Genomic DNA, 10,926 nt, shown 5'->3' with positions numbered 1-10,926 from the left:
TCTAGTTCTTATCAGCAAGTGACCCTTGCCCCATGCTGCAGAGGAAGCCCTCCCCTCTCCCGACTCCAGGTCTCTGCTGGTCTGAGCAGGGGAGAAATTCCTTCCCAACCTCAAATCTGGCAGTCAGTTAGAGACTGAGCAAGGGGGCAAGACTCACAGGAAAGAACTGTCTGTAGTAAAAATCTATTCCGTCCACATTGAATTCCTTATATTAATGCCCGTTATCATGGTATTGGAACATAAGTGAAGAAAATTCACTTAAGAATTCCAATGTGGAAATGTGTCGCTAGGTACATTCAGCCAGTCCCCCCGCCTCATGGAGGGACGCATTAATACTTCCCAGTGACGATGTGATACTTAACCAACTAATACTTGGAAAGTGCTTGGAGATCCTCAGCTAATTTGTTTTATTAAATTATATAAAGGCTTCACAAATCACTGAAGGCAAATATCACAATCCCTCTCCCTGGGACAGATTCTGACAGAGGCTTTCTCCGACTCTTGTGAACACAAGTGGGAATTTAACATGCTCACATTGTGGGTAGTCACATCTGGCAGTAGTGGCTTCACTAGCTTCCCTTCCCTGCTGCTGGTGCTGTGTCAGAGCTTAATTCAAAGCTAGCCCTTTCCAGCCGCCCTGGGTTTGCTGTCCTGACCACACCCCCTTTCTATTTGATAGGCGGCCCCGCTAGAAACATTATGGTATTTCCATCCTCTTTAGCTCTAGTGCAGAGAATTTCACCAGGTAGTTGGCAAGAGACCTAAGACAAGTGTGGGAAGCTGTGGAGGAAACAACTCTTTTCTCTGGTCTTTCAGTAAAGTAGTAAGTGAAGCTCTGGACTCTATGCTAAACTCTACCTTATGTTGATTTTCAGGCTATTTACTTTGCTGGTGACCTGCTAGGATATTTACTCCTTCTCTTTTCATTAGCAATTTCACCTAGCTGATTTGAAATATATCTATTTGCTGATTCCATCTGGGTGTGTTTAGGGTCCTTTGAAATGTTTTTTGTATTAAATGAGGTTAAGGTAATATTGGTGCTTTACTTGTGTGGGGTGGAAAGTTGCCTCTTGGCATGATTAGTGAACCTGTATTGGAACAAGTTACAATGAAAGACAGACTAGTCAAGATTATTTTTGTTAATTTGGTGTATTTTTGTTGTTGTTCAGTGGGTTAAAGAGTTTTCTTCCACAGTGGAGGGGGCGAATCAGCAAAATGTTTAGTGCCAAACTTTCATCTGGTGTAAATCAGTGCAACTCCACTGACTTTTGTAGAGAAGCTGATTCCACCAGCTAATAATTTGGCCATTTCTGTCTTTGTAGGAAACATTGCTTGTACCCCTCCTTTCCCCCTTACATTACTGGAAAAAAACAAATGTAACACAGACATGTACCAGCTTTGGTTCTTTGCTTCTGAAAGCAGCTGAAGTTGGGAACAGTGAAAACACTTTATCCGTGCAAGGATTTCAATTCCACATCATGCAGGATGGAATCCTACATCCTTTGCAAAACCAGCCTTCCCGCTGGCTCTCTGGAACTCACTGGGAGCTTTGAGCCTCTGCTAAATGCAGAGTCAGGTCTTCCATGTTTCCATTAGTCTTTAATTTGATGCTTTGCATGTGGCCACTAATTTGCTATTAAGGTCCCATTGACTCTGACTCTGCCATCTGATACCTTCAGGGAGAGGGGGTGGGCTGCAGAAGGGGTTTACTGGTGAGTATTTATTCCATGCTGATTTTATTATGTTTTTGATCTCCCCCCTCCCCCTTGTCATTTTAAAAAACTTTCTACTAAAGCAAGTTTGGTGTTACATGGGAACATTTGCTTTAAACAACAGGAAATGCTGGCCCAAGCACAGATTGCTGAGTGGCTTTGATTTTTATTATAAAAGTCTTGGTGCTGAAAGAGTTTAACCAGTTATGGCTCAGAGCTCTCCTGGCCAGATTGCTTCGAGATGTTTATCTTTGGTACTTACACAGGCACCTTGCAACCTTTGAGCCTCACAATATAGCTAGATTCATAGATTCCAAAGCTAGAAAGGACCACTGTGATCATCTAATCTGATCTCTGGTATAACCCAGGCCAGAGAACTTCCCCCAAATGATCCCTAGAGCAGAACCTTTAGAAAACCATCCCATCTTGGTTTAAATATTGTCACTGATGGAGAACCCAATTATGACCCTTTGTAATTAACCAATGAAACAATTGAGCCTCACCCTTAAAAATCAGTCTTTGTCTAGCTTCAGCTTACAGCTGTTGGCTCATGCTGTATCTTTCTCTGCTAGACTGAAGAGCCCATTATTAAATATTTGTTTCCCATCCATGTACTGTCACCAAGTTTACCATCTATGTACTGTCACCCCTATACCTTTCTCTTTGTTAAGCTCAATGGTCTGAGAACCTTGAGCCTGACATGCTGAGGTTTTCTTCCCCATCCTTTAATCATTCTGGTGGTTCTTCTCTGAACCCACCCCCAATATACCAACCTCCCTCTCAAATTGCATCAGACCTAGACACCATATTGCAGTTGTACCAGTTGGCTTTTAGCTCAGAGGGTAGAGTTTTCTATACTCAGCTTCAGAGGTCCTAGGTTCAAATCCACCTGGTGATGGTTACACAAATACAGAGGTAACAAAGACTTTTTCTGCTCCCACTTGAGACTCCTGTTAGATGTATTTAAGTGCCTAGAGATGCTGAGTGCCTCATTCGTGGGAGTCAATTGCTCTCAAAAGTCTCACTTTTAAATTTCCACAAAATGCCTTGAGGCATTTCAATACATCTAACCATCTGGCTCAAGGTGACTTGCTCCAGCTCTGTGGCAGCATAGCAAACTGGACATAGGTTCTTCACATTCCAGGATAGCCACCTTCCCCACTGGGCCATTTTCCTTAGCATTTCAACAGCTGCTGAAAACGAACCTAGCTCCACAAAAGAACTACGTCAATTTACACCAGCTGCAGATTTGACCCAGGATGCTTTTTCAACCAACTGTTTCATTGCTGGAAACACTGGCGTGGAATAACAAATGACCTCACTCTCCCTGTCCCAGCCCCAGCCCCCTCTGCATCTTCCTGCAATTTCATATATAGCAGCTGCAAAAGATGTAACAGCAGCAACCTCTTTGGGTTAGGTGCCTGCCTAATCAGCAAAGTGTTTGGCTAGCGTTGGGTGCCCCTGAAATGACCTCCAGCTGTCAGTTTACCAACTGGCTTGCAGTGCTGTTAATGGGGCCACTATTCAAATCAAATTAGGGAATTAGCTGCCGAGAAGTAATTTTGTCAAAGGCTAATGAGGTAGGTATAGAATCTGAGAATTCTTAACCAGAAGGCACTTTTCCCAAAAATGGGGGCAGGGAGTGGGGGAAGGGTTGTGTGCCAGCATTAGCTCATCTTGGCTTAAGTTAAGAGTCCAATTTGTTCTGTAGGGAGTGCAAGGTATTACGGTGCCACAAACATTGCTTAAGTTGTAGCTCCCTACTGCAATAACTACCTTACTCTGCATGAGAAGATTGTATGAACCTTCCCTTCAGGAACCTCTCTGTGGTGGAAAAACCTGCTGAAGTCAACCAACTGACATAATCATTTCATATTGTAGTGTTTGACATAGGAGAGTGGGAGTCAAGATACCAGGTTCTACCCATGACAACTCACTAAATTGCTATTTGGCCTTGGTCAAGTCATTTAATCTTTGTTTATCAGAAGTGTCATATCGACAATATATTTGTGCTGTAAAGATAATATATTTGAAAAGTTTGGACTTGACTATTCCTGGCCTCCGTTTCCCCCCAGTAAGTTGTATATAACATGTTGTAGGTGAGAGAGTTTTATAAAAATACATGCATGTTCAGATTCTCTAATGAAGAGTGCTAAATATTAATGAGGTATGGGAAACTACAATGGCCTCAAAGGATAACTGAGGAAGGAGTGATAGAAATGTAGCCGTGTTAGTCTAGTGTAGCTGAAACAAAATACAGGACTATGTAGCACTTTAAAGACTAACAAGATGGTTTATTAGATGATGAGCTTTCGTGGGCCAGACCCACTTCCTCAGATCAAATAGTGGAAGAAAATAGTCACAACCATATATACCAAAGGATACAATTAAAAAAAATGAACACATATGAAAAGGACAAATCACATTTCAGAACAGAAGGGGGATGCAGGGGGGTTATTAAAGAAATACCCTGAGGAAGGAGGGTATTAAAGAAATGTCTTGTACATTGTTTTCTCTGCAGAACTCTCATGCCTGCTGGCCATGTTCCATCTGAGCCCTTTGGTGGGAAGATCAGATATTAAATCAGTTCCTGAACTTGATGAGTTGAACAGGTTTATGGTGTTTTAATGGAGCTATAAACACACTTTGTTTAAATGGTCAGGAAGCCTGGAAAATGCTGGCATTTCAAGAGTTAAAAGTACTGCAGAAGAAGGTCACTTCCATGGGCTATCTTTCCCCAAAGATGATAAATTATTGCTTACTACAAAAATCCAGTGGCAATAACTAAGTACCCTTGGGTCAGCCAGTCAGCTGAGACCACTTGCTTTGAGTTCCTGTTGTTTTTAATGATGGTTAGAATCAAGATTAGAAACATTTAGATGTGGCTGCTGAATTCCCCTGCCCCCATCCTGTCCCATTACTCATCTATCAGTGCTTATGAGGCAAAGGCCTGCCTGGATTTACAGGGAGGGGATGGGTAGAGTAGCCCACTAATTCTGTCCTGTATCTGTGCCCATCACCCTCTTAAAGGGACCACCAACACTATGACTGCAGGGTACTGAACCTATGAGAGAGGCAGGGTCAGAGCATAACACAGTGACTCAAAAGCTAGATATGGACTAAGCCAAAAACTGTACTAACAAGCGGTGTGCTTAATGGAGAGGACATATATTGAGAATCAGAACACTTAACTGGTCAGCGATAGAGCCAGGCATAGAAGCTAAGTGACTTTTAGCAAGTCACTTAATGTATTTGTGCCTCAGTTTCCCTATCTTTAACACCAGTATGGTAATTTCTTAGAACATACATGAGTGGTTATTTTTAAAATAGCGTATTTTAGCCCTATATATACATTATTTATACTGCAAATAAAAATGTAATTGAAAATGACATTTTCCCCTGTGGGAATTTGTGTTTTTGTTTCGTTTTATTGATGGAAAAGTGTGTGTGTGTGTGTGTGTGTGTGTGTGTGTGTGTGTGTGTGTGTGTGTTGTATTTTTGGTTGTTTAGTTTTCAGTTGAAAAATTTCACCTCGCTTCAGGATTTGATATTTTTTAAATAACTCATTCAACTTCCCTGGGAATTTTGCAGTTTGACTTCTTGTATGTGATTGGTCACATAATGGTGTTTAACCAGTTTCCAATCAAGAAGCAGAAATGGGAGAAGAAAAATAGAATCTATGGCTGTTCACAGAATAGCATAGATAGTCTAGTAGGCAGTTCAACCTAATGTTTTTGAACACTTTAAAAAAAAATAGTATTCACCTTGCTTTGGTTCCCAGTTACTGTGGCATAATTCCATTGTGATCAGGAAATTTGCTCTGCCGTTACACCAGTGTAATTGAAGGTAGAGTTTAGTTCAGCTCATAATTGCCTGGGTGGCCATAAAACCCATCTAATTGTATCTGCAGGAAGTAAACTCCCAGGAACGAGAGGAATTATTCAGGGTCCTATGAGAGGAAACTGAAGGGGGAAAAATTGTAGCCTGAACATCAGAGATATTCGTGGACACAGAGATGTAGTAGGTTGTGGAAAAAATTCCTCTAGGGAAGGGTGGAAACTTTATCAGTTGAGTCCTTAAAAATTAGCCAGGACAAAGCACTCAGGAACTCTATGGAGCCATGTAAACACTCCTGCCTCCTGCTGTTTTCTTTACAATGCCATCCCAGGGCTCATTCCCTGGGAGCATAGGTTTGGCTAGGACCCTATTAAGATACAGAACCTGGTTGCTCTGGTTTACACCAGGGAGTTATTTCAAAATAACCTTCCTTATTTTGAAATAATAAGCAGAGTGTCCACACTAGCAAGGCCATTATTTTGAAATCACGGGCTGGTTATTCCAAAACCTGTACTTCTACTTTCCTTGGGGGATATGCTTATTTCAAAACAGCGATTTTTTTTTTTTAGGAGTTATTATTTCGAATTTAGCTATTTCAAAAATAATTTCCTTGTGTAGACATGCCCTAACAAATCTTCCATGGTCCAGATGAAATCCCCCCCAAATCACCACACAGCAGAAGGATCAGAAACATCAGCTTGCTATTGCAACTCTAAAACAACTCTATTGCTCACAAAGCTCATTCACCTAGTATAAGAACATCAACCCTCGAGCCTCATCTAAACATAAAAGTGTACTGTTTAATTATACAGCAGAGCTAAGTGGACCAACCCCCCTCCTTATGTGGGTACAGTTACACTCATACCTCATTTCCATATGAGAAAGGGAATTTCCCTCCCCTTTTTCAAATTTCTTATTGCTAGTTTGCAATTTTCCACAACATCCTCAATTTTGGGAAAAGTACAGATGGATGAAAGGGAGAAAAAGGAAACTGCAAAAGTATGTGTGTGTGGCAGGGGAGACAAAATTTATTTTATTGATCTCTCTTCCAAAATGAAGAAAAATAGGAGAGAATGAACATTTTTAAAATTTCCGTTTTTTATTTTTGCAAAGTAACCAAAATAAAGTTCTGTTTCATACAACTTCAAACTATTGATTTTTCTTCACAAAAATCACCTCCTTCATTTTAAATAGCTCTATAACATACAAATTGTTTGGTACCGATCAAATTTCAATTCTTGATTAACTCCACTTACAGTGTAGTTGCAGATGGCTAAATCTACACTGTATCTTGGGAGTGAAATATCAAAACTTGTACAGACTTCAGTTGGATCAGAAGTTTGCTCATAGAGTGGCATATAGACTCATACGCCCTCACTGAATTTTCTGAGTCTGCCTATAGGTCATGGATGTGGATAAATTAGGGAAAAGAAGTCAAACTTGAGATATGTGATTGGTGACCTAAGTCACATAGTATTTCTGATCCCTAACTGGGGGACTGAAATCTTTTTAGCAGAAGAAAATCTAATAGCAGAGCTATTGTAGCTCTGACAACATGGTGATTGGTAAGGTATATAGGGGCCTGAATAGAATCTCACATTTAAAAAAAAATCCTTGTTGTAAAATTACAGCGGCAAGTGGATTTAGATGAAGGATTATTGTGTCCTATAGTGTCTAGGACCATTTAATTGACATTGTGCCATAATCTGCATGAAATTCAGTTTTGCCAGCTCTGGTGACTTAATTACAAATCCTGATATTAAATGGTGTTCTTTTTTAAAGCCCTGGATTCTAGAGTCTAGAACTCCATTTACTTGTCTGATTTTGTTAAGTGAAAGCTGGTCAGAGGAAAGCTTGAAAATATAACCCAAGTGCATCCCAATGGTTCAAAAAACCAGAAGGCAAGGAGAAAGAACCCATCCATAAGTATGTGGCCTAAAAATCTCAGGATTTTTCGTTACAATTTTTTTTTTATTTTTATTTTTGGAGCCCAACTCCTGATTTTTGGATGTTTGGAGCTTGCAATGGGAAGTCACACACTCAAGAACATCACATGTAACCTTGTCTTGGGTAAAGACACGAGCAGTCCTGTGGCACTTGAGAGATTAACAAATATATCATGCACTTTCACATGTAAAACCCACTTCATCAGATGAGTTGGAGTGGAAATTACAGATCCAGGGTGTGTGTGTGTGTGTGTGTGTGTGTGTGTGTAATATATGTGTGTGTGTGTGTGTGTGTGTGTATGTGTATATATATATATATATATATATATATATATACAAACAGCAAAAGCAGTAAACAGGGTTGGTGCAGCTCTGAGCAAGACCGAGAACATAACATGTAAAGCTGAAGTCAAGGCAAAGAGGGCTCAGTGTTTTTCTGGTTACAGCTGTCTAGCTAGACAGTGGCACTGGGGACTCTAAAGAAACTGAATGACCAATTCTCCAGAGAGCAATGGAGTCGCTGCTTTCTCGGGGTGGAGACTTGTTATGCCATTGACGGCTGTTCCTGTGATGGCGGAATGGGTTTTTAAAATAAATAAATTTATAAAAATAGTAATGCCGTCTGGCTCTGCGTTATTTCCTGCAACAGAGCTCTGTGAATCCCTGACAACTCCCTCTTTACAGTTTCCTTCCAGGCAAAAGGCTCTGGACGTAGGGGAAGTGACACTGAGTGCACATATTTCTCATACTTCGCATGGAATGGAAAGCGTGTTGGCCCTACATTTTCTCCTAGGAGTCTAAACCACTGGTGGGGCAGAGGCACATATATTTCCTGCTTTATTTACACATACATGGAGCCAAGTGACAGCCCCTTCAGCCCAGCTCTGCAAAAGGGCAGGTACAACATCCCCACAGTGAACAGTGTTGGTGCAAAGGGCCACTGCAACAGGCACAGGGCAGTTCATGACAGAACTCTCTCTGGGGAGGTGGGGAACTGGAGCAGACTTTGAACCTTGGAGATTTTCCCACGAGGGCTTTCGCTGTCTGTCGGCGGGTGTAACTTAGAGCAGCGCACAGGGAGAGTCTCCCCTTTGCCGGAGGCTAAACTGGCTCCACCATCGCAGCTCCAAATGAATGTGCTCCACAAAGAACAGGTTGCATATACATGTGCATGAAATAGGGTATAAATAGGTCAAAGAATGATGTGCATTTGGTACATGGGCCAGACTTTGATCTCCGCTACCGTGAAGCAGTATAGAATCCAGAGTGTCTCTGTGGACTGTACTGATATCACCCGAGGTCGGTGTGTACAGCTAATACATAAACATCAGACTGTTCAAATCTATACAGCACAGACTGATTGAAGTATTAGGTTCTGGCAGCTAGTGTGGTGCTAAGGAGCTGGGCTATACAGTGCCTGGGTTGAAGATCTCAGTCCAGTCCTCTACAGCAGTGTTTCTTAAACTATGTTCTATGGAACACTGGTGTTCCATGAACAACTCGCAGGTGTACCGTGACCTCTTCTTTGTTTTTTGTCTTTTTTTGTTTGACTTTTTTTTTTTTATGCGGAACACCTATGAACATTTTCTCAAAAAAAAATTGATTGTTTGGTGTTCCGTGGCCTCAAAGGCTACGTCTAGACTGGCATGATTTTCCACAAATGCTTTTAACGGAAAAGTTTTCCGTTAAAAGCATTTGCAGAAAAGAGAGTCTAGATTGGCATCGACACTTTTCCGCAAATAGTACTTTTTGCGGAAAAGTGTCCATACCAATCTAGACGTGCTTTTGTGCAAAAAAGCCCCGACTACCATTTTCGCGATCGGGGCTTTTTTGCGCAAAACAAATCTGAGCTGTCTACACTGGCCCTTTTGCGCAAAAGGACTTTTGCCCGAACGGGAGTAGCATAGTATTTCCGCAAGAAGCAGTGATTTCTTACATGAGATCATCAGTGTTCTCGTGGAAATTCAAGTGGCCAGTGTAGACAGCTGGCAAGTTCGCAAAAGCAACTGCTTTTGCAGAAAAACTTGCCAGTCTAGACACAGCCAAAAAGTTTAAGAAACACTGCTCTACAGGATAGGTGTCAACATGATTAAAACACCACAGTGGGCACCGAGGCTCTGACTTCAAATACTCCCTTTGACTGGAAGGGGTGTTTGAATTGGGCTAAAACTGGCCCCCCTCTGCCAATGCCATAGGGAGAAGGGGCCCGGGAGAGTGACAGCAAGCTACTATGCCCTCTGAGGCTGCAATGGCAGGGTTAGGGGAGCTCTCACTGTTGCTCTCCGTGGGCTGTGGCTGTTAGTGTGACTGGATTCGCCTCTGGAATCTAGATGTTTGATTGTGCCAGGGTGAAATCAGCTCCCTTTGCTAGAGGAGGGGAAAAGTCTGTGACATGCCATTCTACCTGCATGTGCTGCAGGCTCGTGTGTTTGGGAGGGGGGAGGTCTTGGGGGCTGTCCCTCTTTTAGCCTACATGAAGCAGATCAACCCACCTGGAGGGCAGGAGAGGAGCACGGTCTCTCTAACTGATCTCCATTTTCACCGAGGTTGCCTGTGAATAGTGTGTCAGATCAGGCCTTCTGTGTGAGGCTGCTATTCACAAGTGCAAGAGCCACATAAGATTGGTCTAAGTAAGACAGCTGGGAGTAAACTGTTGGAAACACCCCTGCACTGGTCATGACAGGGATAAATTAACTGGCCTATTAGGTCTCTTTTGCTTTTGAACCCCAGTTCTGCTGCCCTTCCTTGCATTGAGATCAATAGGACTTCTGTGTGTGACTTCTCTTGGGAATAAGGACCTAGTCCTGCAACCTCACCCTCCGCCCCTCTGTCTGATCAGGCTTCCTAGGTAGTGCAGCTAATCACCCACTTCTGTTTTTGTAGGTGTCTTGGGGATGATGAGTTACTACATGGACACAACAATTGGAAGCCCAGCCCCTTATCCTCTGGCTCGTCCGGGCGTGATGGTAAGGAAGGGTGTTGGGTTCTTTTTCTTTTATCTCAAAGGAGTTTGGAACAGCGCTCTAGGCCTCTGGAGAAACTCTGCTTGGCAGTAGAGACAGGCTCATGTCAAGTAGTTCAGAGATACTGTTAATTCAGAGAAGCCGCTACATGTTCAGCTCTTATCCAAACCTTATCTGAACCTCTTGGGCTTGCAAATCTGAGCTGGATGTAGGAGCATCAACATGAGTCAGAGCAATGACGTTAAGATAATGACCTTTGATGTATCCATGCCTCCTTTTCCAAAGTTGGCCCTAACCCAAATCCAGGACCTCCTGGGATGAATGCACATGTAATGGGCTGGGAACAAAGGCATCCCTGATTTTTCAAATGTCAGACAAGGTTTGATCAGAGCTTGGAGGAAGGTTCTGGGCCAGATTCTGTTTTGCCTCTTGGGAGAAGGTGGTCAACAGTGCAAGGAAACGTTATAT

At 42.4% G+C, this 10,926-nt stretch overlaps 1 protein-coding gene across 2 annotated transcripts in view; it reads left to right on the top strand.

Annotated features, from left to right (window-relative positions):
* Window positions 1–694: 694 nt before the first annotated feature.
* The window catches only part of ETS1 (ETS proto-oncogene 1, transcription factor), a 132,751-nt gene continuing 122,519 nt past the window's right edge, over window positions 695–10,926 (top strand). The window contains exons 1-2 of one of the 2 annotated variants that reach the window (XM_006111157.4): window positions 695–823; window positions 10,379–10,461. In XM_006111157.4, coding sequence (XP_006111219.1) covers window positions 10,390–10,461 — 72 coding nt within the window. In that variant the 5' untranslated portion in view covers window positions 695–823; window positions 10,379–10,389. Of the gene's footprint in view, window positions 824–10,378; window positions 10,462–10,926 lie in introns of those variants that run through there. The other variant, XM_006111158.4, reaches the window with a different exon arrangement.

The sequence above is a fragment of the Pelodiscus sinensis genome, chromosome 26 (assembly GCF_049634645.1).
Source record: "Pelodiscus sinensis isolate JC-2024 chromosome 26, ASM4963464v1, whole genome shotgun sequence".
Taxonomy (NCBI): Eukaryota; Metazoa; Chordata; order Testudines; family Trionychidae; genus Pelodiscus; species Pelodiscus sinensis.
Note: the sequence above shows the minus strand (reverse complement) of the source record. Positions and strands in the feature narration are given on the sequence as shown.